This window comes from Babylonia areolata, chromosome 6 (assembly GCF_041734735.1).
Source record: "Babylonia areolata isolate BAREFJ2019XMU chromosome 6, ASM4173473v1, whole genome shotgun sequence".
Classification (NCBI taxonomy): domain Eukaryota; kingdom Metazoa; phylum Mollusca; class Gastropoda; order Neogastropoda; family Buccinidae; genus Babylonia; species Babylonia areolata.
This window is the reverse complement of record NC_134881.1, coordinates 31,269,578-31,292,904: the sequence shown is the minus strand read 5'-3', so window position 1 is coordinate 31,292,904 and position 23,327 is coordinate 31,269,578. Positions and strand designations below refer to the sequence as shown.

The 23,327-nt window shown below is 39.8% G+C and overlaps 1 protein-coding gene across 5 annotated transcripts in view; it reads right to left on the bottom strand.

Moving 5' to 3' along the window:
- Positions 1-23,327, bottom strand: part of LOC143282928 (intersectin-1-like) — a 92,140-nt gene that overhangs the window by 5,570 nt on the left and 63,243 nt on the right. For 4 of the 5 annotated variants that reach the window (XM_076588825.1, XM_076588822.1, XM_076588826.1 and 1 more), the window contains 11 exons: positions 19,113-19,231; positions 16,691-16,797; positions 14,899-14,974; positions 13,094-13,201; positions 11,942-12,040; positions 11,040-11,207; positions 9,516-9,587; positions 8,251-8,394; positions 7,548-7,669; positions 6,285-6,367; positions 460-537 (listed from right to left, as the gene is read on the bottom strand). In XM_076588825.1, the coding sequence (XP_076444940.1) occupies positions 460-537; positions 6,285-6,367; positions 7,548-7,669; positions 8,251-8,394; positions 9,516-9,587; positions 11,040-11,207; positions 11,942-12,040; positions 13,094-13,201; positions 14,899-14,974; positions 16,691-16,797; positions 19,113-19,231 (1,176 nt within the window). Of the gene's footprint in view, positions 1-459; positions 538-2,340; positions 2,416-6,284; positions 6,368-7,547; positions 7,670-8,250; positions 8,395-9,515; positions 9,588-11,039; positions 11,208-11,941; positions 12,041-13,093; positions 13,202-14,898; positions 14,975-16,690; positions 16,798-19,112; positions 19,232-23,327 lie in introns of all 5 variants that reach the window. The other variant, XM_076588823.1, reaches the window with a different exon arrangement.

Below are 23,327 nucleotides of genomic sequence, written 5' to 3'. Positions count from 1 at the left end.
AACACGCACACGCACACACGAGTCTAAAATCGTTTTAACCAAAATTCTCAGAAAATTCTTGTGAATTTATTTTTGACAATTTCAAGATGTTATTTGTTAATGCAGAAAGTTTGCTGCATTGTTCAACTGGACATTTGTTATAGTTGTTATAGTTGCTTGATGTTAGCGTTTCCTTCTGTTATGCTCCTGTCTCCCTTTTATTTTTTCCAACGTTCTGTATCTTTCCCAAACACACACACACACACACACACACACACCATTCTTCACCCACTGCCCAATACTGTCCCCCCATACCCTACCCCCCTTTTTTATAGGTTTTTTGTTGTTGTTCGTCTAATATCACTTCAAGTGGAAAGACCACACACACACACACACACACACACACTTCTACACACACACCAACACATACACACCATCACATTGCAACATACAGTGTGAACAAAGGAGTGGAAACCATACCAGTACTATCACAGGCACGTAAATCGCAGCCTTCCAACAGCACGACCAGCAGCCGGCCCACACCGGGCACCCTCCTCACTACAGGTGGCCACACACACACACACACACACACACATGCGCACGACTCATCAACAGCACATTGACATGCAGGGAACATCCTATCCGTCACAAACACAACATTCACTGTTTCATTAAACAGATGTCAACATGCAAGAAACAATTCTATCCATCACAAACATCCATGGCTCAAAATAAACAATATATCAACATGCAGGAAACGTTCTATCCATCACAAACATCCATGGCTCAAAATAAGCAATATATCAACATGCAGGAAACGATCTGTACATCACAAACACAGTCATCATTACTAAAAAAAAAAAGAATATATAAACATGCAGGATAAAAAAGATATCCATATTTTTCTCATGCTATGGGTATGCAGACAAATGCGACAACAAGAGGACAACATTCAGTGGAGCTGATGATGAATTCACCAAGCTAAACACAAACACACATGCTGGAGAAAAACAATAAAGGCTGACAGTGATGTTGCAAGGAACAGGTTTCTCTTTGATGATAATTTTCATGTCTGCATCTGAAGAACTATACATACAGAAGAAAGATTTTTTCCCCCAACATAAAAATAGATTGTTGAAAAAAATTTACCATGCAAGTCATTACAAGAGATTCTACAGGAAATTGCAATGAGCACATCTTTTCTGGTTTCTACAGAAAAAAAAAAGTAAAGGTAAACTCTCTGGCTGCTTTTTTTTTACAGAAAACAGTAAAAGACGAACTTTTCGCTGCTTCAGGATGTTTTTTGGGGGTTTTTTTAACTATTAAGTCTTCTTGCATTCACTGAAGCCACAGCCAAACACAAGGAAGCCTTTTGTTGTGAAATATATCAACGCAAGAGGGTTTACTCTTCCTACCCTATGTCCAAACAGTGCTCGGGCAATGAATCTTATTTTCTGAACTGTTTGGTTGACCTTTGATAAGATTTGGAGCTATCTGCTGACAAAGACTGAGCTCAGTTCAAGCATCTTTGAGCTTTTTTTTTTTTTTTTTTTTTTTTTTGTCGTTCCAAGTTTTGTTTATGATTGCAACTGGAAAGTCATGTAAAGTCATGCTAAGTCATATCAAGTCATCTTTCACTGCTTGGTGAGTGTTAAAGAAACTGTCAAGATGTATACAATAGTTGGCATTCTAAAAAATAAGGATAAGAAGCTAATACATCCCAAAAACATGTTAAAACAGAAAAGCGGGAAAACATATCTCAACAATGAACTAGGGATGGGTGAGGGAGGTTGGGAGTGGGGGTCGGGGGGGGGTTGTAAATGTGGTTTTGTCTGATTTTTTAATTGCTTTTTTCTTTTTTTATTAAAATATTTTATTGCAATTATTTTTTTTCCTTTAATCTCTAATAAACCACATAACACCAGTTCTGTTACTCTGCACATGCAATTTGCATAATTATTTTTGATTTTCTATAAAATAAAATAAAAATTAAATTTTTTAAAAACACCATCAAAACAAATAATGCAAAGATCATCAATTCCAGACTAATGTTAGTCACTGACAAAACCACAGACTGTACAATCAACATCAAAAACAGCATGATACAACATGCATGCTCACACACACACACACACACACACACACACACACACACACACAATCACACATCCAAACAAACAACACAAAATGCAAGCTGTCAAGAAGCTAAGAACAGCCAGTGCACAACAACAACAACAACAAAAACACAAAAAAACATCAGCGGTGATCACATGTCAGTCAACAGCACATCAACTATGCACTTCTGAACAGGTCCACAACATGCTGGGGATCCACGGCTACCAGGGATCTGCATCCCCTTACCCATATCGGAGGTGGAGTGAAGACGGATCCCTTCCTCTATTATCACCAGGAGGCGGCCTAACGGCTTACACTTCACTGAGTAGCAAACGTGTGAGAGAGGGGTGAGAGACAGTGTCTTTACATGGACATACACAGCCTACAGTCACACACTGAGGAAAACACAAATGGTGAAAATAGTGGTGGGTGTGGGTTGGGAGGGGGGGGCATACAAAATGTATAGTCAAACACTGTATTACATGGTAATGATGAGATGGGGGAGACATACAAAATGTATAGTCAAACACAGTGTAGCATAATAATGAGATGGGGGAGACATACAAAATGTATAGTCAAACACTGTATAATATAGTAATGCTGAGATGGGGGAGACATACAAAATGTATAGTCAAACACAGTGTAGCATAATAATGAGATGGAGGAGACATACAAAATGTACAGTCAAACACTGTATAACATAGTAATGATGAGATTGGGGAGACATACAAAATGTATAGTCAAACACAGTGTAGCATAATAATGAGATGGAGGGGACATACAAAATGTATAGTCAAACACTGTATAACATAGATATGAGATGGAGGGGACATACAAAATGTATAGTCAAACACTGTATAACACAGATATGATGAGATGGGGGAGACATACAAAATGTATAGTCAAACACTGTATAACACAGATATGATGAGATGGGGGAGACATACAAAATGTATAGTCAAACACTGTATAACATAGATATGATGAGATGGAGGGGACATACAAAATGTATAGTCAAACACTGTATAACATAATAATGATGAGATGGGGGAGACATACAAAATGTATAGTCAAACACTGTATAACATAGTAATGATGAGATGGAGGGGACATACAAAAGGGCACAGTCAAACACTGTATAACATAGTAATGATGAGATGGGGGAGACATACAAAATGTATAGTCAAACACTGTATAACATAGATATGATGAAATGGGGGAGACATACAAAATGTATAGTCAAACACTGTATAACATAGATATGATGAAATGGGGGAGACATACAAAATGTATTGTCAAACACTGTATAACTCAGTACTGATGAGATTGTATTTGTATTTGTATTTCTTTTTATCACAACAGATTTCTCTGAGATATGGGGAGGGATGGGGGATGGTACGTGCGAAGGGAGCAGTACAGTCAAACACTGTATAACATAGTAATGATGAGGCTGACGGGACATACAAAAGGGCACAGTCAAACTGAGGAACATAGCAATGTTAAGACTGGGGTGTGGGAGCAGGAAGTGTGGGGGGGAGGGGGGTGGCGGGGGGAGGGCGGGGGGGGACATGCAGAATCTTGCAGTCAGCACTGTATAACACAGTAATGATGGGACTGAGGTAAGAGAGACAGACAGACAGAGAGAGAGAGAGAGAGAGATTGTTTTACATGAACATTGCGCTACAGTCACACAATGTTGGATGGAGAATTCTTTTGCATGGACATGAAAGGGCGAAGAGTCTAACAGTGTCACATTACAGCCCTGGTTAACCCCCTGACTGCTGCTAACAAGTAATGCTTATCAGTGAAGGCCTGTCACATCAGACAGAACAGACTGAGCACAGTTACATGTCCAGGCGTCTGTCACCACTCTATGTATGGAATGATGGCCTAGAGGTAACGCATCCGCCTAGGAAGCAAGAGAGTCTGAGCATGCTGATTCGAATCGTAGCTCAGCCACCGATATTTTCTCCCCCTCCGCTAGACCTTGAGTGTTGGTCTGGACGCTAGTCATTTGGATGAGACGATAAACCAAGGTCCCGTGTGCAGCATGCACTTAGCACACGTAAAAGAACCCACAGCAACAAAAGGGTTGTTCCTGGTAAAATTCTGTAGAAAAATCCACCTCGATAGGAAAAACAAATAAAACTGCACACAGGAAAAAATACAAAAAAAAAAAGGGTGGCGCTGTAGTGTAGCGACGCGCTCTCCCTGGAGAGAGCAGCCCAAATTTCACACAGAGAAATCTGTTGTGATAAAAAGAAATACAAATACAAATACAAATATTAAAACTTCTTCCTCTTTGGACTGCAATATTTTTTACTCAGCACAGTCAAATTCACCACTAAAAAGTACACAAAACGCAGTAAATGTATTTACAATTCTGATCTTTCACAAGCAGTCAGCAATCAAAGGGTTAATCAACATATGAGGGAGAGGGGTGGGGGGAGAGAGGAGTGGGTTGGGAGAGGGAGTGGGTTGGTTGGTGGGTGGTGGAGGGGTGGTGGTGAGGGGTGCTGTTTTCTCTCTCCCCCTTTCCCTGTGACACCCCAGAATCAAAGACAAAAATCACAGACACACAATAACAATAACAGATGATATGATGCTGAATACAACGATGCAACATGACATAAAATAAAACAATGGTATAAATAACAGTCAACTATATTTTAACACACATACACACACTTAACAAATATGCTCAAGTGCATACACACACACACAAAAAAAAAAAAAAAAAGCCCATACACACTGACAGGAAAGCGAACAGTAACAAATACAAAACAATACTTGTTTGTTTTTGTTTTTTTTACATAATAGTACATGTATAATACCACTAACCAAATGCAAAATATCAACCAAAAAACCTCACTATTCCCACCCCACACCAACATCACCAATACAGATTACCAAAATAACTCCCCAGAAGAAAACAAACGAAAAACCAAACAAAACAACAATCTAGGACATTAACACAAAATTAATAATAATAATGATAATAATAATAATAATGGTATTTATATAGCGCTGAATCTTGCGCAGAGACAAATCAAAGCTCTTTCGCACCAGTCATTCACACGCATGTATAACTCTAAACCTGGAGAAACTGAAGACAAGGAAGAGGCAGGGAAGGGAGGCTATTTTGGGAAGAGGTGGGTTTTAAGGCCAGACTTGAAAGAACTGAGCGTGGAGACTTGACGAAACGAAAGAGGAAGTTCATTCCGATTGCAAGGTCCAGAGACAGAGAAAGAACGGCGGCCAACAATCGAGTGTTTGAATCTGGGTATGCGTAAACAGAGTGGATCCGAAGACGATCGTAGTGAGCGACACAACTGTGTTGAACTGGTAAGAACCAAGCCACTAGCATGAAAGACAACAATGTTAAGAAGACAGAGGGGAAAACAACAACAACAACGGAAGTAGAAATATGTTTAAGAGATGAAAAACAACGGAAGTAGAAATATGTTTAAGAGATGAAAAACAAAACATGAAGATTCGTAAGGGAGAAAAGCGGTTCACTGGAAAGGAATCAACCGCCCACTTTACACCTGTCAACTCATCTGGGAAAGAAACGAAGGCAACAGATGACAAGAGGAATAGCTGCTTATCCAGAATGTCTGCATGCACTTTTGATGGTAAGAAGGAGACCAGTATCAGTATCGGTAGCACAAGGAGGCGTCACTGCGTTCGGTCAAATCCATATACGCTACACCACATCTGCCTAGCAGGTGCCTGACCAGCAGCGTAACCTAACGCGCATAGTCAGGCCTTGAGAAAAAAAATAAATAATAAATAAATAAAATAAATAAAAATAAATAATAATAATAATAATAAAATAAAATAAATAAAGTAAAAAATAACAAAAACTAAAAATAAATAAATTAATTAATAAAATAAAAAAAAAAAATTAATTAAAAGAAGGAGACCATAAATGGCATGCTTACAACTTATGTTTGAACAAAAAATTAACCCTTCCCGTTGCAATGTTTTCTGTGTAATGAATTTCAAAATTCTCGTACATTGTTCTAACACTGCCACTTATTCTATTTGCAAACATCTGTCCACATTCTTCTCAGTACTCAACTTCATCATTCAAAATCATTACAAGTGAAGATGAATATGAATGATAACCATAAATGGTAACACATACAAGTGACTAAACACAGGCGGGCAACACACATGATACTCACATGAATGAGCCCTCTCTCGTTTCTTTCTCTCCGTGTCGAGGAACTGCCGTGATGCACTTTCAATTCGCTTTAGCCACAAGTCCCTGCGTTTGTACAAGACAAGACACCTCCAAGTATCACCACAGGTAATTTCAGCTTCTGGTATAAATAGGCGTTTAACTTCATCAAGTCATGAACCATTAGCACTGAAAACTTCTCACAGTGACCCTTTTGTTCAGTCATCATCTCACCTTATGCCCTGTTTCCCCCACTCCTTTCTGGACCCTATTCCCTCTGATTTATTGTCCTGTATTATTTTCCATACTTCTTCTTCTTCTTCTTCTTCTTCTGCGTTCGTGGGCTGCAACTCCCACATTCACTCGTATGTACATGAGTGGGCTTTTATGTGTATGACTGTTTTTACCCCGCCATGTAGGCAGCCATACTCCACTTTCGGGAGATTTTCCATACAAAGATACCAACAGTCAAAAAACAATTTCAATATTTTGTAAACATTTAAAAAGAATACATTTTCTAATCAACAAACCAGTATTTGTACTTGCCAAAATGACAATAATGAGCTAACTAACCAAAACTAATGAATATGTGCACACTTGATTCTGGTGACATATTTGTTGTTCACAGTTTCGCATCACAGTCCTGTGCTCATAACTACCTGACCATTTCAGGGGCAAGACATGGGAAAATCACCCTTGAAATTCTGCTTTAATAAGGCATAAAGAAATAAATACACTGTTAATGATACATTAATTCTTTATAAAAATGCGTCTCAAGCTTCAGACTTGAAATAAGGTCAGCATTTCAACAGCAGTTATAGACAACACTGGTGTATAAATCCACAAGGCTCTTGTTAAATACATTTCAATGTGTTGGTTGCCTAAAGGGATAGTGGACGAAACTGGCCTTGTAATGTTCACCACTAATAGGGTGAACCAGTGGATAAAGTACAGTAATCGCAAGAGGCCTGACAGTTCTAAATCACAACCCCACAAGCCACGATGGCAAAGTGGTTTGTGTCACAAACTGATGCCTTGGGCGGCAATGGTTCGAGCCCAAACAGAGGTGAGTATTTTTGGTCCGTGGCTAGCTCCTAAGCTTGCTATGGGCTGAAATATTTTCATATTCCTCGGGGAATAAAATCTAGCTTAAGAGTAACAGCTCCTATTCTAATTAAACTGAGTAGTTTCCCTGAATGCAGACAGCAACATCTAAACTATTTTTCAGAGAAATAATAATCATACTCTGTACCATCTTTGTAATTACCTTTCCGATTCGTTTGTGGCCCGCAGATGGTAGACTCTCTCTATGTGCGATACTTGGAACTGACATGGATCGGCCTCAGCATCAGAGTTTTTCTTTACCATCACCTCATTCAGCACAATTGGCTGCAAAAAAAGGCATGTACACAAACACACATAGACAGTACCATTCATACACACACACATGCACACATACATACACACACATGCATGCACGCACACACAGACACACACACACACACACACACACACATCCCAAAAGAAAATCGACTATGCGCACAATCTATAAAAAAAAAATAGATGTTGAATAACATTACTGTGATAATTGTGAACTATATAAAGGACATAAGAGAAGATTTCACAAACAAATTTCAACAACAACAACAACAAAAAAAAACCTTTCAACTACTATCAAACCCAGTCAGCTCATACTGGAACCCACAGACACACAGAGATAAACAGCTACACAAATACGCACATATAAAAGCACATTCAACCTATAAAAGCACATCTAAAAATCAAGAAATAAACCTCCAGTAGAAGAACCCTTCATTTGCTGTTTCACACTTTGTATATATGTATACTGACATCATACATACAAAAACACACACAAACACACTATACCCAATGACAAAACCACATTTAAAACACACACACACACACACACACACACACAAAGAGAACAGAACAAAAAAACCTCCACTCACTGTTTTGTACATCTTGTACTGCTCCTTGGACTTGGGGTCAAAGATGTGCGACACAGACATGGTCGAGCCCAGCACCCGTGGTGGAATGGTCAGCAGCAGGAAGTCGTTGAACAGGAACGCCAGCAGCTCTTTGTTGCTTTTCACCTGCCACAGGTAACACATATGCCGCGCTGATACTTTTCTTCTTCTTCTTCTTCTTCGTCCGTGGGCTGCAAATCCCGCGTTCACTCGTATGTACACAAGTGGGCTTTTACGTGTACAACCATTTTTACTCCACCATGTAGGCAGCCATACTCTGTTTTTGGGGGTGCTGTTACTTTTAACCCCTTGATTGCTGAACGTTGGTGATACGAAGACAGTGTGCGGCATGCGTCTGAAGCGGAACTAACATCTTTTGTGTGTGCTTCTCAATGGTGTCATTAATCTTGCCTGAACAAATGTAAAGCAGTCCCCAGAGGAAGAAGTTCAAACACAGTGGGGTGGCAGACATCCTGACCTGTATGCGCTGTCTTATCTCAATGGGGTCAGAGCCCCTCAGTGATGATTAGCATACACATCAGCAGCAGTGAATGAGTTAAAGTGAATGCAAATAATAGGGATCATATGCATGTGACCTTTTTCTGCTGCCCTGCAGTTTACCCTTAGGACATACACTGCACACACATCATTCAATGTGCTTACAAATGCAGAGAAATGCACATTCTCTTTGCTTGCACAACAAGATCACACTCACACGTGCGCATTCACACACACAGATGTACAAATTAAACATACAATCGTGCACACACATGTGCGTGCATGCACACACACACGCACACATGCGCGCGCACACACACACCTGTGCATGCACACACAGCGGCGCGCGCACACGCTCACATGTGCGTACGCACACACCACAAAGTATGGTTCCATAGTCATGACTACACAGGCACAAGTACATTTATCTAAGAATACATCCACACATACGCATACATTCATACATGCCCTTACGTAGAAAGACATAAAATTACAGACTTCTACTACTGCACACAAACACACACACACACACACACACACTTCACTTTCTATTCATATTCCCATGTCATAATATACCACAATTATAGATAAACAGGAACAAAACACACACACACACACATCTCAAAGTCCTGTACCAATATTTGCACATGTTAAGTATGTTTCAAGGCTGGAAAACTGAAACTGACAATGGATGATGTTCAACAAAACTGAAGAGAGAGAAACGACAGTAAAAAAAAAGAAGTGCTCACCTTGTACAGCACACCACAGTGGACCAGCTTGCGGGATCCCAGACAGTTAGTCACAGAATTGAAGGTGATGTTCTGCGGGAAAGCAAACACTCACTCTTTATTTGTATTGTATTACTAATTTTTATCACAACAGATTTCTCTGTGTGAAATTCGGGCTGCTCTCCCCAGGGAGAGCGCGTCACTACACTGAGAGCACCACCCTTTTTTTTTTTTTTTTTGTATTTTTTTCCTGCATGCAGTTTTGTTGTGTTTTGTTTCCCTATCGAAGTGGATTTTTCTACAGAATTTTGCCAGGGACAACCCTTTTGTTGCCGTGGGTTCTTTTACTCTTTCTTTCTTTCAAAAGTTACCTTTTTATAAATTATGTTTTCCAACATATACACACTTGCAGACAGACAACAACAACAAAAAAGGGTGTGTGTGTGTGTGTGTGGGGGGTGGGGGGGGGGTCCTGAACTATCCCCTGGGCATCAGCCCAAATTTCACACAGAGAAATCTGTTGTGACAAAAGTGTAATGCAACACAATAATTGATGGAGTCTCCCGTCGGTCCGACGGATGAGTAGGCAGGCAGGCTTATCTGTCAGTGTGTGTCCTCATATGGGAAAAGAGGCCAATTCTGGATGCGCAGCACTTCCCACAAGGTGTTGCAAGGGAAAACATCTCTAGAAGTTGAGCCCTGCTTCCTTCGCTCACGTTTCTCCTTAATGGCCAGCGTTCTCTTGTTTTCAAACGTCTTTATGCCACTAGAGCACAGCATCCTCCAGCGAGAGCGGTCAAGGGCATCAGTTTCCCGGGAAGTGATGTCTAAATGGACGTGGTAAATGGACAATAAAACATAACTGAGGAACAAAAGCATAAACACCTGACACTTAGTTATAACATTTGGCCAGCAGAGCACATCTACTGGCTACAGCTTCCACCAGTTTGACACAGTAGTCAACATATGAAACTTGACATCCTCCTTTTTTCATAACCTTTCCATAAGGAACAAAGGCAAAAATTCTAAATAATGTAAAAACATTTTTGCTCACTCGACTGCCCAATCCTCTTGTCCTTTGCTTATTCAAACACGCAGACTCCCAACAACGGAAAGGCGACACACACTCTTGAAACACACATTAACAAATATATTCCTCTTCTGTGATTCTGGTCAGAAAAATCTTGTTGGGGTCTTTTTTTTATATATACATATCATAAAATATTTCTTTTCTTTTTTTTTTACTTTTGAATTTAAAATCAGTTGGTAAATTTCATTGTTATGTTTTATCAAGTCACTGGCAAAAGTAACGTATACGATTTCTTTCAGGAAAGAGAGGCAAAAAAATAAAATAAAATAAAATAAAATAAATAAATAAATAAAAATAACCTTTTACAAACCTGGGTAGATTTTAAAGGATTTTTAAGGGGAAAAAAAAACCCACCCACACACACACACACACACACACACACACACAAACAACAAAAAAACCCAAAACTGAAGAAGCATCGTAAGTGTTGCCATGACACAAACTGTGGGTCTCACCTCTGCCAGCCCGTCACAGTGCACGTGTCTCTGGATCCACTCGAGGCGGTCAGAGTTCTCCTTCTGCCTGACACCCTCGTTCACCTGGCTGCAGAGCTCCTCTGCCCTCTGCAATGCATCCTCCAGGTTGCTGTAGTCTGCGTGGTCTGTCGGCGTGTGCTTCAGGATCTGTCAGCAACCGTGGGGGAAAATATCCGTCATTATCCACTGTGTTTTTCTCTATGTGTTCGGTGTTCCCCATGGTTGGCTGCCTTATGCAGTGAGAACTTTGCACACACTCACACACACACACGCACGCACGCACGCACACACGCACGCACGCACACACACGCACACACACACGTAAACACAGGAACTAAAATGGCCACAAAATGAACTGAGTTGTCTGGTCGTCCATGGTCTTTTTTTTTTTGTCTTTTTTTTTTTTTAATCATAAAATGTGGGGAAAATATTTCTTCAAAAAGGCAATTACGTATACACTGGAGGAAAATGGTGTGTTTTTTTCTAAATTTTATACAAAAAAATAACCTGTATTGCATTGTGTTCATTGTATTACATTGTATTGCACTGCTCTGCCCTGCACTGCCCTGCCCTGCCCTGCCCTGCTCTGCCCTGCCCTGCACTGCACTGCACTGTCTTGTCTTGTCTTGTCTTTTGTCTTGTCTGGTGTAGTATTCTGTACTAAACTACACCATACTAAGGTTCTAGTACAAGACAGTGAAGTACAGTACAGTACAGTACAGCACAGCACAGTACAGTATGTATTCCCCCCCACCCCACCCGGAATGGACATATTTTTGTATTTTCATAATGCGACGACATTTTCGTTGGTATTCTGAAACAAAACACCGACACAACAGGAAGGCAGGCAGGAATGTCCCAGTCACCCAGAGCTCACTGACCTCTTTGATCAGCAGGGGGTACTTGGTGATCCTCTGCATGGGCTTCAGCAGGTAGCTGCTCATGGGCATGCCTTTGGCCGCCGGGTTCGTCACGCATTTCTGCACCGTCCACACATCACAAACATACATCCACCATCCGTCCAGCGCTTAAAACTAATCCATATGTTTGTTATCATAATGGGCATGATGCATTTTGTGATTGTGTGTACATACAAAAATTACAGTTAGTTTTCGGTGTGATGTCTGTGCAGGGTTATGAATGTAAGTTGTCATTTTAGTATTTAAATGCGTGTTTTACACTTTAATTTTTACACTGTACAGCATTAACTAAACATGTTTTACTTGATAAAGCACTAAATGTAAATCAAATTACTATCATAATTATTGAATGAAATTAACAGCAGTAGTAGCCATAGTAGCAGTAGTAGTAGCCATAGTAGCAGTAGTAGTAGCAGTAAATGCAAGCATTAACATCTCTGATTTGTCCACATCAAATGACATCATCACAGCTGAAAGTTTTAGAACTCAGTGAAACCCATTCCACACTTGTGTGCATGCATAAACTGATTATTTGTGAGTGTATGTTTATTACAAAACATCATATCTTGAAAATACACAAAAAGATCTAATTGTGATGTACTGCTGATTCTTGTCTTGCCCTCTGAACATTTATCTTGCTGAAAAAGCAACACAAAAAACATATCTATCTATCTATCTATCTATCTATCTCTCTATCTCTATGTATATTTATACACACACACATATATATTTTAACAAACAATACTTCTCTGCCGTTGTACATTTAGAGTGAATGACCAATTATTCATACCTGTAAAAACAAACAGATTTGCAAACTGTAAAATTATGGTAAAAAAACAAAACAAAAAAACACCCAAAAAAGGCATGATGATGCTCAAAAAAAAAAAAAACAGAGAGAGAGAGAAAATGGTGCTACATGACCCATGAGAGCAGATTTCTGGATAGTGTGCTATATAAGTATCCATTATTATTATTATTATTATGACCCTGCAGACGACTGAGGCGGAAAATCAAATCACCTTGCTTATAGCCCGGCCCATAACAAAGTGCCATTCAAACGGAGCGGGAACAAAAAAAAATTTGTAAAAAGCATCAATGTCCTGCTGCCCCCACCTTGTGAGTCTCAACGAAGTCTGGGTGGTTCTCCGTCTTTCGTTGCAGCAAGGCGGCCGCTGACAACTGACAGCTGCAGAACCGTACATAGGGCGTCATGTGAGGCAGCTGAAACAGCAACACAACTCGTCAAAACTGTCTTCCTAAATAATGACACCTCCCAAAACAGCGACACTTCCTAAACAACCACACATCCCAAAACAGTGGCATTTCCTGAACAACCACATACTCCTAGAAAAGTGCCATTTCCTGAAACAAACCAAAAAAAAACCCATATACTCCATAAACAGTATAATATCCTAAGCAGACACACATCAAGAACAGTGACGTTTGCTGAACAATCACAAAACCCATGAACAGTAGCATTAAACAGACACACGCCACGAACAGTGACATTTCCTAAACACACCCCATGAACAGTGACATTTCCTAAACACACCCCATGAACAGTGACATTTCCTAAACACACCCCATGAACAGTGACATTTCCTAAACACACTCCATGACCAGTGAACAGTGACATTTCCTAAACATGCCACATGACCAGTGACATTTCCTAAACATGCCCCATGAACAGTGACATTTCCTAAACACACCCCATGAACAGTGACATTTCCTAAACACACTCCATGAACAGTGACATTTCCTAAACACACTCCATGAACAGTGACATTTCCTAAACACACCCCATGAACAGTGACATTTCCTAACCACACCCCATGAACAGTGACATTTCCTAACCACACCCCATGAACAGTGACATTTCCTAACCACACCCCATGAACAGTGACATTTCCTAAACATGCCACACGAACAGTGACATTTCCTAAACACACCCCATGAACAGTGACATTTCCTAAACACACTCCATGAACAGTGACATTTCCTAAACACACCCCATGAACAGTGACATTTCCTAAACACACACCATGAACAGTGACATTTCCTAAACACACTCCATGACCAGTGAACAGTGACATTTCCTAAACATGCCACATGACCAGTGACATTTCCTAAACACGCCCCACGAACAGTGACATTTCCTAAACATGCCACATGACCAGTGACATTTCCTAAACATGCCCCATGAACAGTGACATTTCCTAAACACGCCCCATGAACAGTGACATTTCCTAAACACACCCCATGAACAGTGACATTTCCTAAACACACGCCCCATGAACAGTGACATTTCCTAAACACACCCCATGAACAGTGACATTTCCTAAACACACCATATGACCAGTGACATTTCCTAAACACACCCCATGAACAGTGACATTTCCTAAACACGCCCACTGAACAGTGACATTTCCTAAACAGACACACGTCATGAACAGTGACATTTCCTAAACACACCCCATGAACAGTGACATTTCCTAAACACACCCCATGAACAGTGACATTTCCTAAACACACCCCATGAACAGTGACATTTCCTAAACACACCCCATGAACAGTGACATTTCCTAAACACACCCCATGACCAGTGAACAGTGACATTTCCTAAACACACCCCATGAACAGTGACATTTCCTAAACAGACACATCTCATGAATAGTGACATTTCCTGAACACACCACATGAACTGTGATATTTCCTAACAGACACACTCCATGAACAGTGACATTTCCTAGACACACCATGAACAATGGCATTTCCTCTTTAAAAAAAAACATGTACGAGGTTTGTTTTTTTTAAAGTAGGAACTAACAAAAGAAAATAACAGATATAAATGTCAAGAGACAGACATAAAACGATAGAAAATCAGAGAAGACAAAGAATGCACAATCAGGGAGACTCACATTTTCACACAAGATGTCGCCAATCATGAAAATGACCTTGCCCTTGCCACACATCTTCTTCCGCACACGTAAAGCCCTGAAACAAATCCACTCCTGTCAAATCTTTAACAACACACACACACTGCAACAGGTCCACTCCTGTCACATCTTTAAACACATCCACTGCAACAGGTCCACTCCTGTCACATCTTTAAACACACATCCACTGCAACAGGTCCACCCCTGTCACATCTCTAAACACATCCACTGCAACAGGTCCACTAGTTTCACATCTTTAAACACATCCACTGCAACAGGTCCACTCCTGTCACATCTTTAAACACACATCCACTGCAACAGGTCCACTAGTTTCACATCTTTAAACACATCCACTGCAACAGGTCCACTCCTGTCACATCTTTAAACACATCCACTGCAACAGGTCCACTCCTGTCACATCTTTAAACACACATCCACTGCAACAGGTCCACTAGTTTCACATCTCTAAACACATCCACTGCAACAGGTCCACTCCTGTCACATCTTTAAACACACACCCACTGCAACAGGTCCACTCCCGTCACATCTTTAAACACACATCCACTGCAACAGGTCCACTAGTTTCACATCTTTAAACACATCCACTGCAACAGGTCCACTCCTGTCACATCTCTAAACACATCCACTGCAACAGGCCCACTCCTGTCACATCTTTAAACACACATCCACTGCAACAGGTCCACTCCTGTCACATCTCTAAACACATCCACTGCAACAGGTCCACTCCTGTCACATCTTTAAACACACACCCACTGCAACAGGTCCACTCCTGTCACATCTTTAAACACACATCCACTGCAACAGGTCCACTCCTGTCACATCTTTAAACACACACCCACTGCAACAGGTCCACTCCTGTCACATCTTTAAACACACATCCACTGCAACAGGTCCACTAGTTTCACATCTTTAAACACATCCACTGCAACAGGTCCACTCCTGTCACATCTTTAAACACATCCACTGCAACAGGTCCACTCCTGTCACATCTTTAAACACACATTCACTGCAACAGGCCCACTCCTGTCACATCTTTAAACACACATCCACTGCAACAGGTCCACTCCTGTCATATCTTTAAACACACACCCACTGCAACAGGTCCACTCCTGTCACATCTTTAAACACACATCCACTGCAACAGGTCCACTCCTGTCACATCTTTAAACACACATCCACTGCAACAGGTCCACTCCTGTCACATCTTTAAACACACACCCACTGCAACAGGTCCACTCCTGTCACATCTCTAAACACACCCACTGCAACAGGTCCACTCCTGTCACATCTCTAAACACATCCACTGCAACAGGTCCACTCCTGTCACATCTCTAAACACACATCCACTGCAACAGGCCCACTCCTGTCACATCTCTAAACACTCACCCACTGCATCACACATCCACTTTTATCATCATGAAGGTTTGCTCATGTTTCCTCAATATCATAGAAATTGGGAGTTCGTATTATACTCCCAGTTTGGTTAAATACACTGTACCATGTCAATCTGATGCAAACCAGGCCTGTCTGTTTGCTCTTCTCGGCCAAAAATTTATCACGGCAACTCAGTAATATGACATCTCGCCATTAGACCGCTGTCTCCACAGCCAATGGAATGCCGTTTCAGGCAGCAGGTAAACAATCATTCCGTTATACTATTTTTCTTCATTTTGTTTCATTTATTTTCCTTGTTCACATTAGCATTGTAAAACTGAAGGATGTCAGAAACTACTGTCAACGTAAATCAACTCACTGAAGGAATTTTTTGTTGCAGATGATGAGATCATTCCAGTTGACAAAGATGTTCTCTGCTTCCTGCTCTGTGAGTACGCCAGCCTCCATCAAAGGTTTACGGAATACCTGTCAATATGCACATACATCAATTAATAAATGAATAAATAAATATAAAAATAAATCTAAACTGATAAAATCTAAACCAAATAAACAAAACAAATAAATCTCGTTCTCTTGCGACACTGTAGCACCATAAATGATTGTCCATGCATCGATGATTTATAGCTTCTTTTTTTATTTTTGTTTGTTTGTTTCGATACAATCATGTCTTTCCTTCTTTTTTCCTTCCTACACATTCCTGGTCCTCCCCCCCCCCCTCCCCCCACCCCATTCTTTTCATTGAAGTTCTGTACTGTTGTTCTTTTATTTCAATCTAATATCATCATCTTAGATGAACAGATTATAAATAAATAAACGAAATGAAATGTTCTTCTGTCTCCTTTTTTCTTTTAAATTTTTACTTTCAAGGGTTGGATGAGAAAAAGCATTGTTCACATGTTCTATTACCCTCAGAAAAAAAATAAAATCCATTCAATTCTTCTAGGGCTGTGTGTGTGTGTGTGTGTGTGTGTGTGTGTGTGTGTGTGTGTGTGTGTGTGTGTGTGTGTGTGTGTGTGTGTGTGTGTGTGTGTGTGTGTGTGTGTGTGTGTGTGTGTGTGTGTGTGTGTGTCTTCAAGTACACTGGATGTATCAGTATTGTAGGTCTCCATTCTACTGCCCTCAGAAAAAAAAAATCAATAATTCATTTCTTCTGTCTGTTTATCTGTCTGTCTTTCTGTCCCACCTCCAGCACAATAGACATAGCATTATAGGTCTGCATTCCAACTTAGAAAAAAAAAACAGAAAAAAAAAACATTCATTCATTCATTCATTCTGTCTGTCTGTCTGTCTGTCTCTCTCACCTCAAGCACAATGGACATTGCATTATAGGTCTGCATTCTATTATAACTCAGAAAAAAAACTCATTCATTCATTCATTCATTTTGTCTGTCTGTCTGTCTGTCTCTCTCACCTCAAGCACAACAGAGATAGTATCACAGGTCTGCATTCTATTACAACTCAGAAAAAAATTCATTCATTCATTCATTCATTCATCCATTCATTCTGTCTGTCTGTCTGTCTCACCTCAAACACAATAGACATAGCATTATAGGTCTGCATTCTATTACAACTCAGAAAAACAAACAAATGTTCATTCATTCATTCATTCATTTATTCATTCTGTCTGTCAGTCTCTCTCACTTCATGCACAATAGACATAGCATTAAGGTCTGCATTCTGTCACAACTCAGAAAAAAAAAACCCAATGTTCATTCATTCATTCATTCTGTCTGTCTGTCTCTCTCACCTCAAACACAACAGACATGGCATTATAGGTTTGCATTCTATTACAACTCAGAAAACAAACAAATGTTCATTCATTCATTCATTCTGTCTGTCTCTCTCACCTCAAACACAATAGACATAGCATTATAGGTCTGCATTCTATTACAACTCAGAAAACAAACAAATGTTCATTCATTCATTCATTCTGTCTGTCTCTCTCACTTCAAGCACAATGGACATAGCATTATAGGTCTGCATTCTATTACAACTCAGAAAAAAAACAATGTTCATTCATTCATTCATTCTGTCTGTAAGGCTCTCTCACCTCCAGCACAATAGACAAAGCATTATAGGCCTGCATTCTATTACAACTCAGAAAACAAACGCTGGTTCATCCATTCATTCATTCTGTCTGTCTCTCTCACTTCAAGCACAATGGACATAGCATTATAGGCCTGCATTCTATTACAACTCAGAAAACAAACAATGTTCATTCATTCATTCATTCTGTCTGTCTGCCTCTCTCACCTAAGCACAATGGACATATCAGCATTGTGGGTTTGCATTCTATTACAACTCAGAAAAAAATTCATTCGTTCATTCATTCTGTCTGTCTGTAAGGCTCTCTGATCTCCAGCACAATGGACATGTCAGCACTGTGGGTCTGCATTCTATTACAACTAAAAAAAAAACAAAAACACGTTCATTCATTCATTCTGTCTCTCTGACCTCCAGCACAATGGATATGTCAGCATTGTAGGACTGCATTCTATTACAACTAAAAAAAAACAACCAAATGTTCATTCATTCATTCTGTCTGTCTGTCTGTCTGACCTCTTGCACAATGGACATGTCAGCACTGTTGGACTGCATTCTATTACAACTATAAAAAAAAATATTAAAAAAATGTTCATTCATTCATTCTGTCTGTCTCTCTGACCTCCAGCACAATGGACATGTCAGCATTGTAGGACTGCATTCTATTACAACTAAAAAAAAAAAAAAAAACCCATTCATTCATTCATTCTGTCTGTCTGTCTATCTGTCTCTCTGACCTCCAGCACAATAGACATGTCAGCATTGTAGGTCTCCTCAGTAGTGATCAGCTCCTGAATGTAGTTCTGACGTTGCTTCTCTGCCCCGGACAGCTTGTGGCGTACAGAGTCACTCAGCCCTGCAACCAACATGGCTTCAACATACACTTCTTATACTAGGTCCACCTCTACGACACCAATTTGTTCAGTAGATCATGTCGCTAATTCATTTCTTTTAGGCCACATCTTTGATATTTTGTTTAGTTGGTCATGTCTGTAATAAACTTCTCTTAACAGGGAACATCTCTAACCCACTTTTAGGAAGTCTTGCAGCTAATACTTTTTCAGTTGGATCATGTCTTCAATGCCTTGCCTTGCCTGGTCCCTTAGGTTTGTGGGGAACTGTCAGGGTGCCGTTATGTTGACTCATGCACTAGCCTTCTCCGTTCTGGACAATCATGCGTGATTGACTGAGTCCATGTCTCTATTACCTCTCATACACTTTGTTTAGTGAGTCACATCTCTAATATACTTTTTTAGGTCGTGTCTCTAATACATGCTTTTTTTGGGGGGGAATGTCATGTCTGTAATACATTTCTTGCACTAAGTCATGTCTCCAAAACTATTTCTTTTGGTAGGTCGCGTCTCTGATACACTTCTATTAGAAGGTCGTATCTCTGATACTTCTTCAAGCAGGTCATGTCTATGATATACTTCTCTTAGAAGGTCAAGTATATGATACTTCTCTTAGTAAGTCATGTCTATGATACTTCTCTTTGTAGGTCATTACCTATGATATACTTCTTTTAGTAGGTTATGTCTATGATACTTCTCTTAGTAGGTCATTATCTGTTATCTACTTCTCTTAGTAGGTCATGTCTATGATACACTTCTTTTAGTAGGTCATGTCTATGACACACTTCTTTTAGTAGGTCATGTCTCTTTTACTTTTCTTCGTAGGTACTGTCTTCAATAATCTTTTTTTTTTTTCTGATACACTTCTCTGAGGTTTTGTTCCCAATACACTTATTTTAGTAGGTCATGTCTCTTTTACTTATCTTAGTATGCCATGTCTTTGATACACTTCTTTTTAAGGAAAAAAAAGCCATGTCTCTCATACACTTCTCTAAGTAGGTTATGTACCCGATACACTTCTTTTAGTAGGTTGTGTCTCTTTTACGTCTCTTAGTAGGTAACATCTCTGATACTTCTTTTCTAAGTCATGTCTCTGATACACTTCTATTGGAAAGTTATGTCTCTGATACACTCCTTTTAGTTGGTCATGTCTCTTTTACTTCTATTAGTAGGTCACATTTCCTTAAGTAGATCATGTATCTAATACACTTCTTTCAGTAGGTCATGTCTCTGATACACTTCTTTTTGTCTGATACACTTTGTTTTGTAGGTCATGTCTCAAATACACTTCTTTTTATAGATCATGTCTCTGATACACTTCTTTTAATGTCATGTCTGATATAATTGTTGGTCATGTCTCTAATACACTTGTGTTAGTAGGTCATATCACACACTTCATTTAGTAGGTCATGTTTCTAATACACAGATTTAGTAGGTCATGTCTGATATATTTCTTTCTGCAGGTCATGTCCCTGATACACTTTATTCAGAAGGCTATGTGTCCGACACACCTCATTTAGTAAGTCATATCTCTAATATACTTCTTTTAGTGAATGGTATCTCAAATACATGTACTGCTCTTAGTAGTTCATGTCTCAAACACACTTCTTTTAGCAGGTCATGTTTCTAACACACTTCTTTTGGTAGATCTTTTTTTTTCCCCTTTTTACTTTTTTCATATCCTTCTTTTACTTGGTCACGTCTCCAAACTTCTTCCTCAGAAAGTCACGTCTCAAGTACATTTTAATTCAGCAGATCATGTCTGTAATACACTTCTTTCAGATCATGTCTGTAAAATTTCTTTTAGTATGTCATGTCTCTAATGCCCTTAATTTACCAGGTCGCATCACCAGTACAGTTTCTTCAGCAGGTAAATGACTTCACAACAAAAGAATGTAAATGTACTAGCTTGTGTGACAGGGGATGAATGGGGAGAAGGGGAAACAGAACGTGTACCTTCGTATTTCTGTACTGTTCTGATAACTGTGCATTCTGCAACACTCAGAACAATGAAGGATTGATTAGAAAACCCAAGCTTCAATTTGGAGCACAAGACAGGCACATAACTGCTGAAAAATTACCTGTTCTAGGTGACCAAAGGGTACATAAAAATCAGTTTTATAATATGTACACAAAACCGGTACTTATCTGGTTGGATTTTGGGCTTGTAGAAAATGAGATGTTCATTAGACCTGAGATGTTACTCAGCAACAGAGAAAAATCATGCAATGGCCCAGACAGCGTCATTTGTGGAATGCATGTTCAAAGGTTGACTTCATTGTTGTTGTTTTGAGTAATAGTGGCTTCATCTAATGCTACTGACAATTTGAGGTCATTTGTAGAGTAACTGTTTCACAACCAACCAACATCCGCTGTCTTTGGAAGACATTCAGTTTTTGTTTTTTTGTTAAATTCATCTAAGAGATTTTACAAGTCTATGATTTCCTTTTTTTTTTTTTTTTTTTTTAAATGCATGTATAGTTTTATCAAGCATGCTGGTGGTGTTTTCTGCTACTGCCCCCCCCCCCCTCCCCCCCACCCCCAACTCAATTTGTGTGTGTGTGTGTGTGTGTGTGTGTGAAATTCTACTTTGTATATGCGGACTTTATTACTTTACATACACCAACGTGTTTATTTTATTTATTAAATCTACCAAGTTTGCTTGATTTACTATTTATGCATTACTTTTTCACTGGGTTATCTGCTATTGTTGCCTGCATCATCACCATCATCATCACTACTGTGTATGCATGATGATACAACTGTGTTTATCTGTTGTCTTTATGACTGCTCTTCCTCCCCCACTTCAGTCATGTCTCTTTCCTTTATTCTGTGTGAAAAACACTACCCACACCCTAATATCTTCTTCTTCTTCGGCGTTCACTCGTATGCACATGAGTGGGCTTTTACGTGTATGACCGTTTTTACCCCGCCATGTAGGCAGCCATACTCCGTTTTCGGGGGTGACCCTAATATCAATCACACAAAATGGTCTGTAGCAAAACAACACAGAGGACTTTTTCACTTCAAACTCAGTCAAGGGGTGGGGGGGCTGGGGTGGGGGAGTGGGGGGAAGGTTGGTCAATTCCCTATTTCACCGTTAAGTCGAATGCAGATGTCAAGCTTTGTTAGAACGTAAAACATTACCCCTCCCTTAATGTCAACTAAAGTTGCAGTGGTAAACAAGTTGGATGCAGCTGCCAAGATTTTGTGACAATGTAAAACATGACCCCTCCCTTAATGTTAACTAAAGTTGCAGCGGTAAACTGAAGTTGGATGCAGCTGCCAAGATTTGTTACAATGTAAAACATGTCCCCTGGATGTCAAGTAAACTGTCTTGTCAACTAAAGTTGACAATGGTGACGAAAGAGTTAATCCACCAATGATAATAACTTCTGAAGTTCATGCCTCTCTGTTTTGCATCAAATTGTACCTTGTCTGTATCTGCTAATGTATGACAATATGCATCTTCTCATATTTTTTTTGTGCACGCATGCGTGTGTGTGTGTGTGTGTGTGTGTGGTATGTGCCTGCCTTTCAGTTTCATTATTTCATAAATGATTATAATATATTATCATTATTATCATTATTGTTCTTCTTGTTGCTGTTGTTGTTGTTGTTGCCACAGGAACAGACTAGGAAATGCTTAAAATCTTTATCCTCGAGTTATAAAGTTTTCAAGTCTTGAGTCTCTCTCCCTCACACACAAATGCACACTCACTCTCTCACTCACACATGCACACACACACATGCACAAACACACACACTCTCTCTTTCTCTCTCTCTGTTTACAGTATTTGTAAACTCTGTGTTTATATATTTAATGCCCTGAAGATACGACAGGAATTCGTTGACAACAATGATGAAAGTTAGAATTTATTTGCTATGCACAAGAAGCACTTTTGTTCTACAGGTTTAAGTTAGTATGTATTTTACATTTTGTTAACGCTGCATGATCACCATATTGTGTACTTTTGACCTCTTTCTAGGGGCCGGAGGTGTGGAGATTCAAGTTTTTGTTCTTGTTCTTGTTCTCTCTCTCCCTCCCTCTCCTTTCACACACACCCTCCCAAATACACACACACGACAGAGCAAGAAACC